The 21,531-nt window shown below is 45.7% G+C and overlaps 3 protein-coding genes and 3 non-coding genes across 6 annotated transcripts in view; 1 reads left to right on the top strand and 5 right to left on the bottom strand.

Moving 5' to 3' along the window:
* Positions 1-252: 252 nt before the first annotated feature.
* On the bottom strand, positions 253-324 carry trnaq-cug (transfer RNA glutamine (anticodon CUG)). The gene has a single exon. It is a non-coding gene; the product is annotated as a tRNA-Gln (tRNA).
* A 134-nt stretch (positions 325-458) lies between these two features.
* trnag-ucc (transfer RNA glycine (anticodon UCC)) lies at positions 459-530 on the top strand. The gene has a single exon. It is a non-coding gene; the product is annotated as a tRNA-Gly (tRNA).
* Positions 531-1,499: 969 nt separating this feature from the next.
* On the bottom strand, positions 1,500-3,303 carry LOC115549588 (E3 ubiquitin-protein ligase Hakai-like). Its single transcript, XM_030364889.1, has 4 exons — positions 3,150-3,303; positions 2,954-3,055; positions 2,546-2,803; positions 1,500-2,388 (listed from the first exon to the last, which is right to left on the bottom strand). The coding sequence occupies exons 1-4, from the start codon at positions 3,167-3,169 to the stop codon at positions 1,653-1,655; spliced, it is 1,116 nt and encodes a 371-aa protein (XP_030220749.1). The 5' UTR covers positions 3,170-3,303; the 3' UTR covers positions 1,500-1,652.
* A 702-nt stretch (positions 3,304-4,005) lies between these two features.
* On the bottom strand, positions 4,006-5,840 carry LOC115548571 (uncharacterized). Its single transcript, XM_030363315.1, has 2 exons — positions 5,003-5,840; positions 4,006-4,667 (listed from the first exon to the last, which is right to left on the bottom strand). The coding sequence occupies exons 1-2, from the start codon at positions 5,169-5,171 to the stop codon at positions 4,006-4,008; spliced, it is 831 nt and encodes a 276-aa protein (XP_030219175.1). The 5' UTR covers positions 5,172-5,840.
* A 4,239-nt stretch (positions 5,841-10,079) lies between these two features.
* On the bottom strand, positions 10,080-10,151 carry trnaq-cug (transfer RNA glutamine (anticodon CUG)). The gene has a single exon. It is a non-coding gene; the product is annotated as a tRNA-Gln (tRNA).
* A 630-nt stretch (positions 10,152-10,781) lies between these two features.
* Positions 10,782-21,531, bottom strand: part of LOC115549574 (choline transporter-like protein 5-A) — a 21,655-nt gene continuing 10,905 nt past the window's right edge. Inside the window, exons 7-22 of the mRNA XM_030364853.1 lie at positions 20,993-21,053; positions 19,766-19,889; positions 19,211-19,294; positions 18,903-19,015; positions 18,136-18,267; positions 17,838-17,937; positions 17,517-17,609; positions 16,949-17,036; positions 15,819-16,096; positions 14,881-14,975; positions 14,308-14,411; positions 14,078-14,151; positions 12,988-13,058; positions 12,795-12,880; positions 12,554-12,638; positions 10,782-12,398 (exon numbers count right to left, since the gene is read on the bottom strand). Of these exons, the coding sequence (XP_030220713.1) occupies positions 12,301-12,398; positions 12,554-12,638; positions 12,795-12,880; positions 12,988-13,058; positions 14,078-14,151; positions 14,308-14,411; positions 14,881-14,975; positions 15,819-16,096; positions 16,949-17,036; positions 17,517-17,609; positions 17,838-17,937; positions 18,136-18,267; positions 18,903-19,015; positions 19,211-19,294; positions 19,766-19,889; positions 20,993-21,053 (1,686 nt within the window). The 3' untranslated portion in view covers positions 10,782-12,300. The remainder of the gene's footprint in view (positions 12,399-12,553; positions 12,639-12,794; positions 12,881-12,987; positions 13,059-14,077; positions 14,152-14,307; positions 14,412-14,880; positions 14,976-15,818; positions 16,097-16,948; positions 17,037-17,516; positions 17,610-17,837; positions 17,938-18,135; positions 18,268-18,902; positions 19,016-19,210; positions 19,295-19,765; positions 19,890-20,992; positions 21,054-21,531) is intronic.

The following is a 21,531-nucleotide window of genomic DNA, read 5'->3' as shown; positions in this document are numbered from 1 at the left end:
TGTTCGGACCTCGTTCGGAATTGTTCGGACCTTTTGTAATGTGTTAGGACCTCGGAGACAGTCCAGAAACTGACAGGTACGGCCACCCCATCAGCTTAGCAACCTCTAAAATACTTTTTTTTTTACCGAAATGTGGTCGAGACTAAATATGGGCAAGAGAGAATTTTTGAAAAAGTGTTTAAAGTCTCGGTGTTGGAAAAATGGATGAGGGACACAGCGTAGAGCCGTCGTCTGATGCTACACTGCCCTAATAGGTTCCACCGAGACTTGAACTCGGATCGCTGGATTCAGAGTCCAGAGTGCTAACCATTACACCATGGAACCAGTTCATCATATACTGTTTCAGTAGACTGTGCAACCGTTCTTTAAACTAAATATAAGTGAAAATTACAAATTGAACAGTTCCAGCGAGATTTGAGTTTGGGTTCGATATACCGAGTATAATTTATGTCATTGTGGCATTGGTGGTATAGTGGTGAGCATAGCTGCCTTCCAAGCAGTTGACCCGGGTTCGATTCCCGGCCAATGCATTGGTATGTTTTTTCGAATGCCACAGGGATTCAGGACTTTAGAAATCAGTGTCTCTGTTTTCTTTTCGGTAAATATTGTGCTCTAGACTACATTTTGGCGGAACTGAAATATTTAACCGTGGTTCAGACCATAGAGAATGAACAAGACTCTTGCTTTAGCGAATGAGAACTTTCAAGATCAGTGTCTGTATTTTTTGGCAGTTAAGGTTGTGCTCTAGGCTACAATTCATATAAATGAAAGGAAAATAGTGCAAAACGTCCTTGATTCATTGTACTTTTTTCCATGAAATGGAAGACGATGTACTTATGTAAGAATGGTGCAAACGATGAGGATGGGATTCGAACCCACGCGTGCAGAGCACAATGGATTAGCAGTCCATCACCTTAACCACTCGGCCAAAAAAGGGGCAAAAGGGTCTGCCCGGCCGGGGGGAAAGGGAAAAAGAGAGAGGAAAGAGGGGGGGAAAGAGAGAAAGAAAAGGAGAAAAAAGGAGGAAAACATGCACTATATCATTTTTTATCCCCTCTCGTATCTTTTCAACATTGGTTACACACAGTATCATCACTTTAATTTTCATGTCTTTTGCAGGATTCGTACCTGGGCTCTGGTGATATCGCTTGCATCTTCGCTTGTTCTCGAGTCACGTGTCCCCCCCCCCAGATACACACACGGACTCCTCCACTACACACTTAATTAACATAAAAAGCCCTTGTGTTACAGTAACACACAATTATCTTTACAAATTGCACATACACTTTCTGTACATTCTTTCTTTTTATATATGGTTATACTATATGTCTTATTTATCTTATGTTGACTGTTTGTTGTGCAATTACATGTCCTGCACCAACTTACCCACAAAGAATTCCTGGTTGATGCAAACCTTCCTGGCAATAAAGCTTATTCTGATTCTGACTGGCTTTAGTTTTAACAGTCACATTCAATTATGGATGACACTCACTGTCCTGGTATTCAAGAGGAAATGAAATAAAGACGTGAAGGCTGTTCTTGGCTCAAATACAATTATTATACTTTATTTTAACGACAGAGACGAACAACAGAGAGACAGACAGAGAGACAGAGACAAACAACAGAGAGAGAGACAGACAGAAAGACAGCAACTACACACTATTCCTCCACTCTTCCAGGGTCATTCCTGAGGCAGGACAATACCACCGCCCCTTCAGCTGGGTGTGTCCAGTGACCTTATTTTTGGCCTGACCGCACCCCTTGCAGGTATAGTGGTAGTTTTCTTTTCTCAGCCTCTTCCGTGCCGGATCCCCCCTTGACGTAAGCTCCTCATCCTCCTGGGCAGCTTTATTGAGCCTCCAGGCGCGTTGCCTTGGCTGGGATGGAGGAGCATCAGGAGATAGGGAATTAGGAAATGGAGGAGCTTGAGGAAGTGGAGGAGCATGAAATGGAGGAGCATGAGGATATGGAGGAGCATATGGAGGAGCATGAGGATATGGAGGAGCATATGGAGGAGCATGAGGATATGGAGTAGAAATGTAAAATGGAGGAGCATGAGGAAGTGGAGGTGCATGAGGATATGGAAATGGAAAGTGCGGATATGGGGGAAGATGAGGAAATGGAGGAAGTGGCCCAAATTGTGGAGGGAACTGGGGAGGTGGAGATGGCGGAGGCTTGTTCGCCGTTAGAGTGCGCTGGCGGGGGAAAGCTTCCCCCTCATGATTTTCAGGCTCCTCAAATGTCATTGCCCCATGTGCATGTTGCACAGGGGCAGCCGGAAGGGTGTTCAGAGCAGGGAGAGGCTCCTCTGCCAGGTGCACCTGTTTGGGCAGTACAGTGCCTTGCAGCAGCATGTCCCTGTCCTTCCTTTTATCCCTCCTAAGCAGCCTACAACACAAACATTCATTATTTTATGTAAGCCTATCCTCCCTCCCTAAGGTTATTACATATTTTCTAACCAGCATGCAGGTGGAGGTTTTTCTTGAGGTTAAATCTTTATAAACTGTCTTGACTGTATGGGAAAGGTAAATGAAATAACACATACCATGAAGAGACTGTGGTGTTGTTTACTGGCACCAGAACCAGGTCTGTGTCATCACAGACAACCCTGCTGTCCTCCAGCAGCTGTTTGATGTGGCTGTACACGCTTACAATGGACTGAGGGATGGGCATTGTTTTCCCCTTTGTGTCCTTTGGCCTGTTGCGTGACTGCTCAAACTCTTTTAAGAGTCTGAGGCAGACACACTCACAGACCCTGTGAACTTCGGGGTCCTGGGCTGCTTGGCCATGAGTCATGTACAGCCTGTGGGAGAGAAGGATGATATGATATGTACTGTGAACAAGGATATAAAGTCATGAAGAACCAAGTGACAATGTCAACAGGGATTTCAATAAAATAATCTACACATAATAAATACATTTCATAAAATGATATCAAATTGTGGTCAAGCACCTCTCTGCCGCCTGCTGTCCAAGAGCAGAGCCACTCGGCTTCCTCGGCGCTCTCCATGGTCCTCCTGACGCATGCGATTTCTTCTTTGCCTTCTGGGTGTACCTGAATGGTGAAAGAGACATCCATATGCTTAATTCATTCCATGGAATGTATGTTTAATTTTGGTGTAATAATAATAATAATTACTATTTTGTACCTTGAAGGTTTCCGATCCATCGCATGTAAAGCCGCGTACAGGCGAACTATGTCCGCCTCCTCCTTGGCTGACAAGGCCGTGATGGTGCGGTTTAATGCGGGTAGGTGGGCAGCAAGGGAATCTACTGCGTCCCACCCCGGAACGCCCCTCGAATCACATTGGCTGGTCTGAAAAGTGATGAGAGAAAAAGAAAAAACAAGCAAATAAATGTACACTCTTGTTTCTAATATGTGAGCAATGCTAATTTTACATTCATTTATCTTATTGTATGTTATTGACCTCTGTGACAGAGGCAGGCATGCTGATGGCAGGCATGCTGATGGCAGGCATGCTGATGGCATCATCTTCCTCCTCCTCCTCCTCCTCCAGCACCGGCAAGGGGATTTCTGAGATGGAGGCCTGTGATGGAGCCAGCAGGTCGCCTCTATTGGTCTGCTCCAATAAATATTCCACGGCTATGCGTTCGCTGTAACCAGCATAAACACAAAGATAAAGAAAGGACATACATACTGTACATACATCCATCTCCTACATGAATAGCACAATCTTTGCAGAAAAAGAGGAGGGGATGTAATACTCCGGGCAACCAGTGTTGCTCTGAGATCTCTCTTACCAGTAGGTTTCCCAGGAAGGGTGAACTCTGGCACCAGAGCACAACCATGCACACGCTGGCTTAGGTTGTTAAGGTGGGACATCAACCGAACATCAAAGCTTCTTAGGGTGGAGGCCCCCTCCACATCTACTGCCTCCTTGGCCCGGCCCATGTTCCACCTTGATATACCCTCCAGCATGTACATTTGCATGTGCACCGCATTGCACCGCCTGCCTAAGAAACAAAACACTGTCCAGTCAACCGTTATTGTAAAGTGAATACATATGAATACCCGTCAGTGGTAATTGTGCTATTTTGAATAATCACAACACATGCAAATGTACCTGGAATGAAAGCACACTGGTGCCGGTGGAAACTCTCCAGGGAGGAGGACCCCCTACCACACCTAAGGATGTCCAGCTCCTTGCCGCCCTTCTGGAGTGTCCCCACCTTTGTGTAGAGTGCAACACCTGCAGGGTCTTGGAGGCACTCCAGGTGCTTCTGCTGTACTTCCCACACGTGGCGCATGCTGTCATGGCTCACCAGACGCAGCCCTGTGGTGTCTGTGAGCTCCCACACTGATTCCAGGAGCCCTGAAATACTGCTCTGCATCTCCTCCACTCCACGCGTCCTCCTCCTGCAGTGCCTCTTCATTTCAGCTGAGCTGATGGTGGCCATGAGCTGGTCGTCAGTGGGAGTATGTCCGCTGTGGCTGCTCTTCCACTCCGCTCTCTTGGCCTCCTTCAGGCGTTGCACATCCTCCTGGTCCCAGAGAAAAATGCAGGCGGAAAGCTTGGCACAAAAAGTGCCATAGAGAGGGTGGTGTTCGGTTGTGAGGCCGCAGTTAAAGCGCCTCATAAAATGGAAGCTATCCAGGCGCACTGCAGACCTCCATGGGCGAAAGAGTTTCGCCACTGCAGACACACCTGTGAAAAACAACCATTCTTAATACCATAGACCACAACACCTTTGTGTGGTTACTCCCAATTGCCTGACACTTCTCCCCAAAGTAGCATTGGTATTAAATAAATACATTTAATACAAATGCTACCAACAGTGTGTTTGTGTGTGTGTTAGTGAGTGAGTAAGTGTGGGTGTGTGTGTGTGTGTGTGTGTGTGTGTGTGTGTGTGTGTGTGTGTGTGTGTGTGTGTGTGTGTGTGTGTGTGTGTGTGTGTGTGTGTGTGTGTGTCTGTGTCTGTGTCTGTGTCTGTGTCTGTGTCTGTGTGTCTGTGTGTGAGTGAGAGAGCAATTTTCACACACCTGACTGGCTGCAGCAGTCCCGATCAACATAGATGGCCTCAGGTTCAGGTTGGCCCGCATTCCTATACCGGGTGACGACGCCCTGGCACAACTCCTCTAACCCTGCACCTTCACCCGTCGTCAGCACAGAGTTCAACACCTGGCCAAACTCGTTGCCGATGTTCGACATCCAGGCGGCACTGTCCCCGATTGCACCAGCCAGCTTATTGGTGACCTGTAAAACAAACACAAGCACTATGAAGTAAACCAATTTCCTGTTTGGTTGTAATTATACAATTTTGTATATTTTTCTACTGTTGAAACCCTCACCTTCTTTGTGGAGTCCATTTTCAGGATTCTCCCATAGGTTGAAGTGATCACACCCTTCATCTCCTCCACGTGGCTGAGGATGTCGTTGGAGTGGACGGTCTCAAACCACTGGGCGAGTGGAAGGGGCCTGAAGGGTGGTGGAGGAGGGTATATGGCTGCAGTGGGGACAAATGTAGCCATCTTTTTGTGCAGCTCGCAGTCAGCCAGGTAGCGGATGGTCTGCCGTGCCCACTCCTCGCTGTGACCTTCCTCTATGGCAGACTGGAGGTAGGAGGAACTGTTCCCGCTGGTCCTCGGCTTCAGGAAGGTCATCACTTTCCTATCCAGAGCCAGCTGTGTTGTGAGGACAGCGGGAAACAGGCTCCTGTGTGCCACATCCAGCTGCGAGAGCATGTCGCAGCTCCATGGGCAGACCGGCTGCGAGCACCTGCAGCAACGTGGATAGTCCGCTCCCACAAGATAATAGCGGCTATCCACGTCGATCACCTCCCTTACCTTCCGGTAAATCCCGGAGCTGTTCATCTTTGAGGAACACTGGGGGCTCTTTGAGGGGATCCCCCACATCCTCATCGGTGCCCAGATAAACAGCCTCTGCCGGAAGTACCAGCCAGGCTCAGGAGGGGGTGGTTTGGGCTCCAGTGGAGGGTGAAACCAGCAGGCCTGGATCTTTTGCTTTAGTTGGCCTGTAGGCTCATACAAGCATTTGGAAACCCAGACCTGATCGGCTTCCTGGATCACCCTTCTGAACTGGTCAGGCAGGAAACCTTTCCAGTAGACCCTCTGTGCTGCAGGTGGTGGAGCTGCCGTGTGGTGTGGCGCAGCGGAGCAGGATGAAGAAGGGGGCAGAGACGGCTTTGATGGTACGCTGAAGTGTGCTGCAGGTGGTGGAGCTGCCATGTGGTGTGGCGCGGCAGAGCAGAATGAAGAAGGGGGCAGAGACGGCTTTGATGGTACGCTGAAGTGTGCTGCAGGTGGTGGAGCTGCCGTGTGGTGTGGCGCGGCAGAGCAGGATGAAGAAGGGGGCAGAGACGGCTTTGATGGTACCCTGAAGTGTGCTGCAGGTGGTGGAGCTGCCGTGTGGTGTGGCGCGGCAGAGCAGGATGAAGAAGGGGGCAGAGACGGCTTTGATGGTACCCTGAAGGCATAGTGAACCACTTCGATGTGGTTCAAAAGACCAACAGTACCCTGCACCTTGGCCCCACAGGTACCACACTGCTCCTCCGTGTGGTGGTCCGACAGGTGCTGGGTGAACCGGTCTCCCTCCACATGCAGGTTGCACAGGCAGCACTGCACTCCCTCTCCTGCTTCTGCGTCTCCTCTCGCTGCCTCTGTGTCTCCTCCTCTCGCTGCCTCTGTCTCTCCTCCTCTCGCTGCCTCTGTCTCTCCTCCTCTCGCTGCCTCTGTCTCTCCTCCTCTCGCTGCCTCTGTGCCTCCTCTCGCTGCCTCTGTGCCTCCTCTCGCTGCCTCTGTGCCTCCTCTACCTGCCTCTGTCTCTCCTCTCCCTACCTCCGTGCTCCCTGCCTCGTCCGTCTTAACTCCTCCTGCCTCACTAGACCCAGCAGCGCCTGATGACAGATCTGCTGGCTGGGGGGGGGGGGGGGGGGGGGGGGTTACAAAAAGGGGGCCATGCTATGCTACATGCAACTAAGAATCCTACACTACTATACTAGTTTTCTCCAGAATGGTACAGATACATATTGTTCAATAAATATATCCACAAAATAGAATGATGCATTGAATAGTGTTTATTCTGACATGTTAAAAGAAAATCAATAAAAAGCAAACAGGCTTTGAAAACATCAGAGGCATTACTGCAAAATCACTGAAGCCCACCAGAGGAAAAAACAAACAAACAAACCAGCAAACAATCAATTAGTAAATCATTTCACCTACCTTGTGGAACCCACAGGAGCACTTAAAGGTTGTATAGGTGATTTGCTTTTTTGGCCATTTTTGCAAAATTACTTGAAATCCTTATCATAACCCGCTTACAGCCACTGAGTTAGAAGTACTGACATGAAAATTAAACAAGTCAATCATCTGTGGAACGGGCAGGGCTCGAAAAACTCCAGCCAATCATTTCCATTGCCACCGAGTTGCATTGGACAGTAAGTACGTCAATCAAACGGTCGTACTGCACTCCCCCTCCCCCGCGCCCCGCGCGCGACCCCTTCGTGCAGTACTCGTGACCCAGAGCTCGTGACCCAGAGCAAGCTCCTGTTTGTTGTTATCCTGCGGTAGCTACTGGAACTAGTTAATCCACATTTGGACCTAGCAGTAGAAGACAATTTCCATGGCAGACAAGACGCCACCATCCCCACCACCACCACCACCACCAGCAAAGAGAAGGAAAACTCTTTTTCGGAGAGTAATTGATAATAAAAACGCTGAAAGAGAAAAACTGAAATCAAGAATAATCCCAGGCGCTGCTTTCGAACTTTGGCGGCAACTGAAGGACGAGAAGGGTCTAAAAACCGATGCTTGTGTGGCGGTTGACCTAGTTTCAAAGTTTATACCGTTTATACTCGGTAATACCGGTGTGGAGACGAGTGTATTACTCGGTGTGAAAATGTCCACACCGCGGCAACCCTAGTGAAAACCAGGACTTCCAATACAATTATATGAAACAAACATACATTTTCTAAAAATAGTAATGATTTATGTGACCGTTTAATGTTTATAACATCTGGTCGAACCATTGCAGCGAGAACGTATTCTCAGCAGGGGGTGCTGGGAAAAAAAAAACTCAGCCTGCACTAGACTCGCAACTCGTTACATTGATAAAAAAAGATGTATAGCAGCGCAGCTCAATTACACCAGTGCATGCGCGGACAGTTGAAAATCGATCGTTCACATCCAGCTGCTCACAGAACAAGTTTAGCGCACCACCGCTACCCTCACACTTTTTCATATAACCTTTTTTCAGCACTAGGTCATATGAGCATTAAATAAATGCTGCGTCTCAAAATGCCTTGGACAGCAGCGAGGATGACTCGTTTTGCCACGGGCCGAAACAGTTCGGAGCGACCACAGCCAGAGCGAACACAGCGGGGCAGAGGAGTGTCAGGAATAGTCTTTGGTGTACACATCAGTACGGCCTATTTGCACTACTGTTTAGTGGCAATGCAGTGTTTTATTCGATGCCTTTTTATTTTCGTATATTATTTCAATGAATACAATTTATTTATTCATAAAAAACGGATCTGGTCTTCAAATCTTTTTTCCAAATATAGGTCGTCTTACAATGGGGTTTGTGTTTATATTCGGACCAATACGGTACAGCGGGCGCTCACATGACGTTAAGCATTTCCTGGTGCATAATGTGACGCTTCAGAACCTAAAATCCCGTTTCTCCCCGTTGACACGACAACACATAACCGGCGTTTTCAGAAATCTCCACTTTGGCTTGAGTTTTTAGAAATGATCGTTTTCTGTGATAAGACAGGGCCTCGGACAGGGGGTGTTGCAGCACCCCCAGCACTCCTACTTCCCGCGGTACTGGGTGCAATTTACAGCTGAATGTAGTGCCATGTTGTTAAACGAAAACCTACGCTAGCCTGGCTCGCTCTCGCGCATCTCTGTTCGCGCTCGTGCATGATTGCGCGTCCAGGTACTTGGAATGGGTGGAGTCAGAGTCAGCGTTGAAGGAGAGGGGGTAGGACCATTTGAGTTGTGTATTTTCAAAATCTGCTGGCGTTTCGCAAATCACCTACCCAACCTTTAAGGCTTCTCCCAAACAGATCCTTGGTGTTCATTTGCTTCTGCAGCGGGCAAGCATCTATTTTTTCTAAGGCCTTTTTCCATTTTGTGGCCCCTGGCCGTTTGCCTGTGGTAAAATGGAATTGGCCCCGAGCATACTTAAGGCATACATCCCTCCAATAGGAATCAGGCTTTGCTTCCTTCATCTGCAAACATCAAATGTAAAACAGGTTAATGTCGAGCTAGGCTATGTGTGTGTACAGACAGACAGATTGGTAGAAATGATACATGTGTATGTATTCATATATATATATGTATGTTTGTAGGTGGGTAGGTATGTTTTGCATTACTGTTTTATTACTATACAAATAAAGTTCTAATAATATTAATGTTATCATTATTTGTATTATTCAATCAATCAATATTTTCATACGAAGACATTGTGGCACAAGGTGCTTCACAAAATAAAAGCAGGCAAACTAAAGGATCATTATTGTTAATAATTAAACTTGGCACAATTAAACTTGTTTCATACACCTGTTTGCGCTGTTCAAGCACATAACAAGACTCCATTACCGGAGGGGATGAAACTTGGCACAACTATTTCGTTTATACGACAAATAAATACGTTATTACCTTTCTACCGATGTTTTATCTCCCGTAAGCGGTGGAAAAAATGGCTGCCACTCTAACGCGATGTTCATCGTATATTCCCGCCCCTCCCGCGTCACGTGACCTATACTGTTCGGAACTGTGTTCGGATCTCATTCGAAACTCTTTGATCTCTGAAGGAATATGTTCGGACCTGGTTAGGAGCAGGTTAGGACCTCGTTCGGATTTGTTCGTACCTTTTGTAATGTTTTAGGACCTCGGAGGCAGTCCAAAAACCGGCAGGTACGGCCACCCCATCAGCTTACCTTCCATGAAAATACTTGTAATTTTTTCCGAAATGTGGTCGAGACTAAATATGGGTAAGAGAATTATTGAAAAAGTGTTTAAAGTCTCGGTGTTGGAAAAATGGGAGAGAGTCCCAGCGTAGAGCCGTCGTCTGAAGCTACACTGCTCTAATAGGTTCCACCGAGACTTGAACTCGGATCACTGGATTCAGAGTCCAGAGTGCTAACCATTACACCATGGAACCGCTTCATCATAGACTGTTTCAGTAGACTGTGCAACCGTTCTTTAAACTAAATATAAGTGAAAATGACAATTTAGGATTAGCAGTCCATCACCTTAACCAGCGGCCACCCCATCAGCTTACCTTCCATGAAAATACTTTTTATTTTTTTCCAAAATGTGGTCGAGACCAAGTATGGGCAAGAGAGAATTTTTTAAAAAGTGTTTAAAGTCTCGGTGTTGGAACAAGTCCAGAGTGCTAACCATTACACCATGGAAGCAAAACACCTACAATAGTTTCAAAAGAGATTCCTTAGCTGCCTTCCAGGCAGTTTCTGATGGACTAAATATAAGTGTGGGGAACTGGGCAACTGCTATTTAAACTAAATACAAGTGAAAATGAAAAATTGTACAGTTCCACCGAGATTTGAGTTTGGGTTCGATGATTTCCGACAATTTATCATGTCCTTGTGGCATTGGTGGTATAGTGGTGAGCATAGCTGCCGTCCAAGCAGTTGACTCGGTTTGTCCCGGCCAATGCATTGATATGCTATTTCCAATGCCACAGGGATTCAAGACTTTAGAAATCAGTGTCAGGATTTTCTTTTCGGTGAACATCGCTCTGTATGCTACATTTATCCAGAAATGTGTAACAGAAATTTGAAAAAGCTTTTAATGTTCTGGTAGTGAATGACAGTTAGAGAAAATCATAGAGATGTCTTCTGAAACTACACTATAAAAAAAGCAATCATTTGCATTTCAATTCAAAGTTTATGCAATGTACATTCCAATCTACCATTTGATTGCGATAACAAAAATCACCTTTCCCTTCTATTAGACTTGCCGCCCCTTTCATTTTAGTAAAGGTTACCATAATGACCTATCTCTCAAGAGGATGCGTATAAAGTGAAATATATACAGTGAAATATCTTGTATGCATTTTACAGTCCTTATTAAAAAAAAAACTATAAAACTGTAACATACAATAAATTGAGGACTATATAACACCACCGACAGTATAATTGGCATTTTACGGTCGAGACAATTTTTATCAAAATCCAACCAAAAACCAAAAGTTATCCATCTGTAACTATTGATATGACGATTACCTTCTCCAGAGATCATCGAATTCAGGACGAAGCTCTCCCGTCGTCCTATTGCAACAGGAACATGTCATAAAGAGTGACTGTAAAAACTTGTTGGACATCGCCTAACCCTTTTATGGAGAACCTCACAACAATTCATGTTATTATAGAACACTATCAGTATACAAAAAAACTATCAATCAATTAATTCATCATTCTATTGTATATACCTTCACATGAAGTTACCTCAACGCATACAATCACAGTGCTTAAATAAATGTTAAAGCAGCCATAGATATTGTACATAAAAATGTACAGCATGAAGATTGAATTGAAAAAAGTCTGCTTAATGTACAATTGCCCAAAAAATATAACATACCATCATAGCCCTTGGAACAATGAACGGTTATTATCCACAAAGAACACATACATGACATGACATGCAATATATATAGATATTCAAGTCTCTTTTGAGAGCTCAGGCTTCCTCAGTCACATGGAATCTGAATCCTTGCAACCAACCTCGTCTCTGAATTGAGATTTACTGTTCTTTTCAGTTCTCCAAAATTGTTATTGTTTCGGGATAGAAGAAAAACACTTGCGGTCAAAGCAGTATAAGATAAGGCGGCATTAAAGTATGAATCCAGCTATTCCAGAAGCTATACAGTAGAAGGTCGTTGTGTGGTCTCTTAGACGGTTTGAAGCAGTGGCACGCGACTAGTAGTTCAACGGTTGGTTTTTAAGTGTCGCCAACACATATGTTGTGGTAAACAACGTGAGGATCTACCATAGGCTCACATGGAATCACGCGCTCTACCTTTCCTTGTTCGTCCTTATACAAAGATCTCACAGAGAGAGAACCTCCCCAGGAAGCCTCGCTCGCTGTTGCTCGCAGTTGTAAGGTCGGACTAACTCTCTGGGAGACACTGATTAGGAAAGTGACGGGCAGGTTTTAGGTGACATGCATTCTTCTCTCTTTGCTTCTTCCACCGGTTGTGAAAGAGAAACGGGGACACCAGCTTTGAAAAAGCTTGTTGCATGACGATTGTCTGATCGATTTTAATGCGTGCAAATCCAGGTGAAGAAATGCTACCGAGACGGACTGGATTTTCCAAGAAGTTGGTGGAGCCCTGGGGACATGAAGAAAGGCCGTTCCGCGCTGCCGTCATTCCGCTCCAAGTCTTCACCTGCTCAGAGAGAGGACAGTTGGCGTGACAATGGGCAACAGTTAGTGGTACATTATCTCACAATAAAAGTTTAAACTGAACAGTACGAAAATAACATTCTAGTCCTGTTTTCCCCTTAACCAATGCGTCACCGCGCCACTTGAAGAGTCGCTTACAGAAGCAGAGGAAGAGTGTGTCCACACACATGGCGTACACGCTGAAGAAGCCATGGGCGATCAGATAGGACCCCAGGAACACCGTCTGGTAGGAAGAACAGAGTGACAAGATTGGTAATGGGTTTTGTGGACTTGAGTGTCTTTAATGATACATTTCCATTTCGGCTGCTTATTTTCTTCTGGCTACATATATGTGCGCGATAGTGACTGAGTGTATGTGTGTATGTATGTTTGTGTTTACCACAATCGGGACCCAATAAAAGTTGAGGTCGGGCACTTCCACGAATATAGTGAGCTTTCTGTCAAAGACGAAAAAAGCCAGCACGCCTGCAACACACACACACAAACACACACACACACACACACACACACACAAACATAAATTTAAAGGGATCCGAAAATATTCAAAGTACTATGCTACCACTGCTACTCACCAACCCCGCCTGCGATGAGCAATTTTCCGAGGAACAGCAGAAAGTCTGTCACCCTGTCGAGGACAGCCACCCTGTAGGGAGGAGAAGGAGATACAATTCAGCCCGACTAGCATCTAGCTGGGTGGTGCTGGGAGCCTCTAGTAGTATAGTATATAAATTAGTGCTGTCAAGCGATTAAAATATTTAATCGCGATTAATGGTTAACTCGCGAGCAATCGCGATTAATCCCAAAAAAATAAATAATAATTGCGTTAATCGCGCGGAAAAAAAATTAACGCCGTTAACATTGGTTTGTGTTAACGCCGTTAATAACGCGTTTAACTGACAGCACTAATATAAATATATATATAGTATATCCCCGGGATTCAGGAGGCTAGTCATTACTTTTCTCTCTAACCTTTTCATTCAAACAGTACACACATTAAACACGATTTTTAAAATGTTTTGGAAATTGTGACATTTTTCAGCTGCCTAAAACATTATATTTCGTCTGTGGACAAAAAGGTCAGGATATGTGTTGTGGCAACCCGGTCCCAAACCCGGTCACCCTAATCGGCGCAATGGAGAAGACCTGTGGCGGAGGACGAGGAAGAACAGGTACCCTATAAAAGGATGTGACAGGTTCTCTTAGGGGGGAGAACGAGGAGCACGAGAGAACCAGGGAACCTCCAGGACCCGATACGGACGGGTCGACAAGCGAGTCCAGCGGACCTTTCCCCAGTGTTCCCGGGGGAGCCCGCACACACGGACTACGCTCGCCGATGAGGAACGCCCACAGCGTTCCAGACGGGAGCGACCTCCCTCTCCAGGGACAAGACTGGCCCGGCCGGAGAGACAACCACCTGGCCTCTAGCTTGGCTCACGGAGCCAGTAGTTTTATTTTCGTTGATCCCGCGTTGGGCCCCGACCCACGCGGTTTCTGTTATTCATTGAATGAAGGCCTCTCTAGGCTTTGAACGGACCTGGGCGTTCCTGAGTAATAGAGGCATTCCAGGGGCCGGGTCGCCACAGTGTTCAAGCACGCTAGATTTTACATTGTCGTGCAAACGCACAAATTGATGCGTTCCAGTTGTTCCACGCTTCAGTTTACCTGACGACATTCCTCATCAGTAGGAAGAAGGCCTCCCGCGCTGAGGTGCAGAAGTTAGTTCCGTAGATGGCCACCTGGGAGAGGGCCCACAGGGACGATCAGATCAGCCACTGCTGGGCCTCAGACTTTAGCTCATAGATTGATTTAGCATACAACTTATTTTACATAAAATGTAAAATGGATACTTCTACAAACCCGACTTCTTCCATCGTCACGGTAACATAACTCACCATGATGTAAGCGTTGCGATTCATGTAACGTATGAATCGCTCCAGGCACCAGAAACAGCACTTTAGGCAGCACACTATGAACCTGGCTACGACGTTGTTAGCTCCTGGATGGACACACACAAAGGGATATCACACACCACGAGAGAAACATCTGGATTCTACAACTGTTTTGGTTCTGTATGGACACTGGAGAAACACATCTTGGTAACAATTAATTACCAGTTACCTAATGCTCTAGTAATTATTAACTCATGGTGTTAACGTTAACTAATGGTTTAAATGTTAACTGAGGTTAAGGTTTTTATATTAACTAAGGCACTCATTTATACATTATTTAATCGGCTCAGAGTTATTATTGTTCCTTATTGTAGAGGGGATTCTGTCTAGTCGAGGCCCTAGGTCTAGTCGATCTAGAGTGAATGTGTGTGTGTTTACATGGAGAGAACATGTGTCCTAGCATTTGCAAGCTCAGCCCGTTTTTTTTTTAAATCAGTCTCTGTTGAGAGATTCAACACGCTGGGGAAAACTCCATTGCTCTGGGGGTAAACAGAGGAGTGTGTGTGTATTGCCCACCTCTTAGTTTCTCATCCAGGTATTCTAACAGTATTCGGGCAAGCTGGACAACTGACAGAATCAGTGAGCCGAAAGCCAGAGACCCTGTGTGGTATCTACAAACACACACACACACACACACACACACACACACACACACACACACACACACACACACACACACACACACACACACACACACACACACACACACACACACACAATTACATCTATGTACTACCTGTATTTTTGTTATGTGTGTGTGTGTGTGCTATGTTGTGTATAGTAAATGTATAGAAAATAATGTATTTAAATAAATAGGTAAATTACAGTTGTTTAGTAGTCTTCTCTTATTGTAACGCATGATTCATATATACACAACAATATAGAATCTTATATACTCTTATATACACACGCATGCATGAATACATATTTCTATACACACATACAATCATCCACGCAGACACCCACTGGGGAGGGGGCAGGCTGTCTGTACCCTCCCCACGCCCGGGGAGACACTTCAGCACCTCGGACAGCGACCACTCCCTCACCCACTTGTTCCCTCATTCCCTATTCCCTCATTCCCTGTGTACAGTGAACAATATCTAGCACACTATTGAATATAAAAGTCAGGCATTAGGGGCATAAGGGGAGTCCAGACACTTCTAGGAAGGACGTGTCAGAAATCAACCATGCAACGTGTATCGGGCCAGGAACAAGCCCAGTCCAGCTGTGGCAGCTCACACGCACCAATGCGGAACCTTATGTGCTGAATATGTGTTGTGTTGTGTTGTGTTGTGTTGTGTTGTTATCGCCCGGTCTGGGAAGCCCTTTGGTTTGTTTCGTGCTTCACCCAAACACCTGTGGGTTTTACCTCATAAACGATTCATTCTGAAAGCTTTCATTGTTAACCCTCTCAAGAGGAGAGTGTCACCCCCCCCCCCCCCCCCCCCCTGTACCTGACAGCCCTGCTGAAGGAGGAGAACAGCGGGCAGGGGGGCACGTCGCGGGGCCTCCGGCGGGCCCAGTAGTAGCTGGCGAAGGCCCCGGCCAGGGTGCACTGCTCCAGGGCCAGGCTGAAGTTCAGCAGCCACAGGCAGGCCAGCAGGTTGAAGAGCTGCAGCAGGAACAGGTAGCGGTGGTATGGCGTCTCGCCGCCGTAGAGGGCGAACGTGCAGCGGGAGCCCTCGCAGGACGCCCTGGCCGCCGCCGACCAGTTGGACTTCCTGTTGAACGTCTGCATGGGGGCGGGGGGGGGGTTAGCGCTAGTGTGGGCTCGTTCGTTCGCAAACCGGTTCGAATGAACGAGTCTTTAGAACAAACGAACCGAACCGGTTCGTCTCTCTCGTTCGTTCGGTCGTCTCGTTCACCATTCGATTCACCGGAAACTCGACTGAACGAACGAACGAGTTTCCGGTAGCACTAACTCCACTGAGTCTGGCTGACTCAGCTGAGAACCGTTCAATGGCGTGCATTCCATGATGCGATTCACCGCTACCGGAAACTAGGCTGAATCACGAACGACTCCTCCACGTTCAGTCGACTGAACTGGGAGGAGTCGTTCACGAATCGTATGTTCGTTCAGCCTGGTTTCCGGTAGCGGTAAATCGCATCATGGAATGGACCCCATTGCACGGTTCTCAGTCAGTCAGACTCAGTGGAGTTAGTGCTACCGGAAACTCGACTGAACGAACGTACGAACGAACGATTCGCGAACGACTCCTCGTGGCGAACTGAATCACGCGAACTGGGTCACGGAAACGAATCATTAAATCCACCACTAGTTAGCACTGGAGCTAGTTCTCAGCTGTTTACAGCTCTATAAGAGTGGTTAAGGTAAGTGTGTGGCTCTATAAGAGTGGTTAAGGTAAGGGCTGATGTAGATCAGTGGACATGAGTAGCTTAATATCCGACCAGCTTTACAGTCTTTTTACAATCGTCTCGTTCCTGGTTTAAAGAATGTGTCTGCTTTATAATTTTTTTCCTTATATTATAACATACGTACATAAATAAAATACTTTACATGCATCACGTATATATAAACAGACATAACACACACATACATCCATCCATCCATATGTGGGTGTACCTCAGGGGTGCAGGTGCTGTTGGCATAGGGACAGGTGATATCTGGTGCCATCACCTTGTAGACCGCCTCACCTGAGGAAGCTAGCAATCTGTTGAGTGGTGTCAAGGCCATAGGGAGGAAACGCGGTCGACCTTTCTAACCCTACATATCCTACATAAGGGAATCTCTTCTCCGATTGCTTCGGAGAAGCCATCTTGCCTGTCAATCCCAGCTGCGGGTAAATCACCACCTTCAACCATTTCGGAGAACTCAGAGGGGGTAGGAGTGGAGAGGGAGGGGGCTTTTTTGGGGGGTTGTTCAATTTCAAAATGGCCAAGACAAATTTCCCTTGGGACAAATAAAGTCTACTTGAATCTTGAACATCTTGCGCTGTTATACTCTTTTGTTCCACTCGCTAGGATTCAGTGAATTGCTGAGAATGATTGCTAACATCTCATGTTGACAAGCCAGCTGGACTTGGTCAATACTGATGCTTATACTGAAACCGCTGAGCTCGACGTCGAAGCCAGCTGCTGATGCCGATCAAAGAGACACAAATACTCCTCATTGATTGGGTGTGAGAGGATACACTGCGGTAACGGCCCAATAGGAGATGAAGAGAGCCAGCAGGAGGAAGGTGATGAGAGGGTAGAACAGAGACGACATGATGTGGCCAGTAGCTCTGTGGAGGGGAGAACAATGAAAAGAAAGGCAAATTCCTTCATTTATTACTTTTAAGAGAATACATGCATTATATAACGAATAATTACCATAAATGAATGGTGTATCACATTGTGTATAAAACAGCTGGGAAGATTCATTCGTTCATAGCCTAAAAATTAGGATAAAGCTATCACATAATAAGCGATCACAGTGGATAGATTCTTGAACGTAGGTTTGGGGCTCATACTTGCTAGCTTCTCTGAGAAGAGTGATGGCTACTTGGACCCTTCCCCTCAGAAAGATCAGCATCAACATGATGGAAGCCTCTATCCCCCCGAGGAAAACCACTGAGTGATGAAGCATGAGAAAAAAATATACATCAGGTTGATTTCTAGATATACCAAAGCGAGAAAATAGATTCTAGACCTTGAACTAATAAACTACAAAAACAATGTAATGTACATTTCTTTGTCATTTTTACAAGTCTAAACATTCAGCAGACAAATAGGCAAGCGAACAGATTGCACATTGTGAGGGTAACTTACAGAATATGACCCATGTTTGCCTCAGCTGAAGATAGACTTGTAGGTCGGTATGAAAGCCAACCTCCATAATGGCAACATCGGAGCCTGGTCTCTCACCGAGGCCAGAGAGCTCTCTAGAGCAGTACCACATTCCTAACACAAGGTGGAGGAATACACACACAAATCGTTCATCCACTCATCACGGACATGAAAGTCTTGGCAATGTTTTCAGGATGTAATAATAATAATAATAATTCATCTAGCACTTTTCAAAAATCCAAGGACGCTTTACAATGAGTCGATGGGTGTCGTAGAGGACATTTACTTTTCCATTCAACAGATATGACTACTTCCAGGCCAGGCGCAGCAGTGACGTTCAGTGGTATGAATAAACTGAGGTTTCATTCAGGAACTTTATGCATATGATCGGAACAGTTGCCCCTCCTCACCTTTCCTCAAACAGGACATTTAAATAACACACATGATTATGCAAAGTAAGAAAGTTGGATCAAATCGCCAAATATTACTTGCACACACACACACTCACATATCTGTACACATTGAATTATGAACACAAATCGTGCGCATACACACTCACAAAAACAAACACACACATTTATGTACTTTATTCACTTGCTCTTTGTCACTGAAGCCAATAGGTGGCAGTGCATCAAAGAAAAGCAATCCCAACTCTCCCATTAAACAATCTCATGAACACGCAGGTGCTGTGTATATCACAGTAGCAGTTGTGTGTATCACACAAGGATAACAGTAATACCAATGCGTACCGTAAGCGACGAGGAGCATGACAGCGAGGATGGTGACCCAGAGCAGCAAGCCGGCAGTGAACCTCAGTAGCAGTATGAAGGTTAGGCTAACCGCCGCAGCTATCAGCAGACCACTGTCAACACACACATCATATGCTAACATATGTATTCTATCCACTATCTGAAATATGTTAGGGTCGAAAGTTTTCTCTATTTTTTTTAGACGATAGTATGAGAAAATAACAAAATATCAGGCATTTGTTCATAAAATGTAGCTTAATTTGTGTTAGTATTTGTATTACAATGTGTTTGGGTGTGTGTGCACTCACATGAGTATCCATTGCCAGGATTTAGCATAGTCCTCCACTATCTTCATGCCCCACTCCTTTGCGTCCACTAGCCCTGTTATGCCACTGCCAAAAGAAAAGAAGGAAGTCTGTATTATAAGGAAACATAAAGGAAAAAAAAAAAACCTGAGTTGAATGCTTCATATTTTCAAATAAAAATTAATCGAAGCAGCAGCAAGGTATTTGCAACGGAGTAAACAAGGTAAAACATGATCAACACACTAAATATACACCCCGGCCGCGCTGGGGTGCCCCAGGTGTTCACCGGCTCCCGGGTAACAGCAGAGACAATCATTTCCCCCATGAAGAGACATTAAAGGATAACTTAAAGGGGCCCTATTATGCCTTTTTTACTGTTTATTATTTAATTTGTTTGACCTCATAGAATTGATGTACAACAATAAAGGGTTGTCTAGCGCATTATTTTTTCTCCTTAAAAAAACGCCAACAAAAATCATCAAAATGTGTGTTTCGAAAAATAAAATTCAAATGCTTGGCTTCAAGGGTTGTAAGGAGCGGCCGGACGGCGGGGGTTACTTGGCAGCTTGACGCAGCTCGGCCACGCTGCGAGGGGCGTCCAGGGCGTCTCTGAACCGGGTGTGGTTGGCCACCGTCAGCGTCCCGTTCAGAGGGATGAAGTCCGGCAGACACCGCTGGAGGACTGAGGCACACGGATATTAGTCAACCTTGTTTTATTCAGGGGAGGTCCGTTGGGAGCAGGCTCTCTTTTTCAAAGACGCCCTGATTACAACATTAACAATAAAAAGAGAAATCCAACTGCAACAGATATGAACAGTTGGTCAAACAACCCGAACAACACTGCAATACATGAAGTGAATAAATAAATAAAACATTACAATTGGATAACAAAAAAAATGACATAAAAAACACAAGCAATCCTCTTCCAATGCGATTTCAATCATCCCCTTGAACTTCTCAATTGAGACTAAACATTCCAGTTTTAATTAGTCCTGAAGGTTTCTGTCAGGAGCATAAAAGTTAAGCAATCATTCCTGAGGTGCGTGGAATAATAAAAATAAATAAATGAAAGACAGTCTCTCTCTCTTCGGATTGCGAGAGAAGGCTAGCCCACATATCAGAGGCCGGACCATGAAGCATCCAACAGGGGCTCTCACATACAGCCCCGCGGGCAGGCTCCTCATGTAAGGACCCACCTCCTCAACAAACACCAGAACACAACCACGGAACGTGGGCTAGGGTTGACCGACACCGACTCGACATGTTCGCCGACTTCTTCCAACAAAAGCAGACAACCATAATGGCGAGGGAACGCTTCCCAGATGTGAATGCTTGTTGGGGCAGTGTGCCAAGCACTTTTACACAAAGTACACAAAGGAATACATCACAAGAGACATTAAAAGGATAATCTTGTCTTTCATACAGATATACTATTTTTTCAGCTGATAATCAGTCAAACTCTTTGCTTTGTTTCCACACACATGTCCAATTACACTGTTATTTGTATGTCATAAACATATTATTCTGTATCATACAGAATAACATAGAATACAATAAGTGATGGACGCTGTAAAGATGGTAGCCACTAGATGGCAGCGTTTGAAAGGTTGCGTGTTGTCTCTACAATAGTAAAGTCCTCTTTGCAGTTTTTGACATTTCATTTTTTTTTTTTTCATCCGAGCCAAGGACTGAGACGTCTGTATGCTTTCATATGAGACGTATTGAAACCTGCCAACGGGATTCCTTGCACACATGACTTTCTAAGAACCACATAGGCCTACTCACATGGTCTGCTAGGAATGATCATCGATGGGCAGTCCTCGTCTCGCAGAACCTGAGACACGGGCTGAAAGAGAAAGGGGCAACATTGACATTTTTTCGGTCACAGGACAAAAACAAGCGCTATGGGAGGAGGTCCAGAGCTCTCGCTGAGAGAGAAACACGCAAGCATGTGGGGCCGACGGCATCGGATTAGAAGACGGGGGAGATAGGGGCAGGTGTTGCCAATCATTAGTCCCCTAATCATCTCTTTTAGACACAGCAGTGCTGGGGGACGGCTGTGATAAAGCCCCCCCAATGATGATCCTCTCGGCTCAGCTCTCGACAGAGGGCTACAAATTGATCAAAGTGTTGACACTTACTCGTGGCGAATAGATAAGCAGTTGCCCCTCCTCACCTTTCCTCAAACAGGACATTTAAATAACACACATGATTATGCAAAGTAAGAAAGTTGGATCAAATCGTTGTGTTTGACATTTACAACTTCTCCTTGGTTAACGTGCCTGCATCTACAGTGAGCATATTAAGGTAGGTAGTCTACACTA

The sequence above is a fragment of the Gadus morhua genome, chromosome 8 (assembly GCF_902167405.1).
Source record: "Gadus morhua chromosome 8, gadMor3.0, whole genome shotgun sequence".
Taxonomy (NCBI): Eukaryota; Metazoa; Chordata; class Actinopteri; order Gadiformes; family Gadidae; genus Gadus; species Gadus morhua.
The sequence above is the reverse complement of the archived record's forward strand: the minus strand, read 5'-3'. Positions and strand labels throughout refer to the sequence as shown.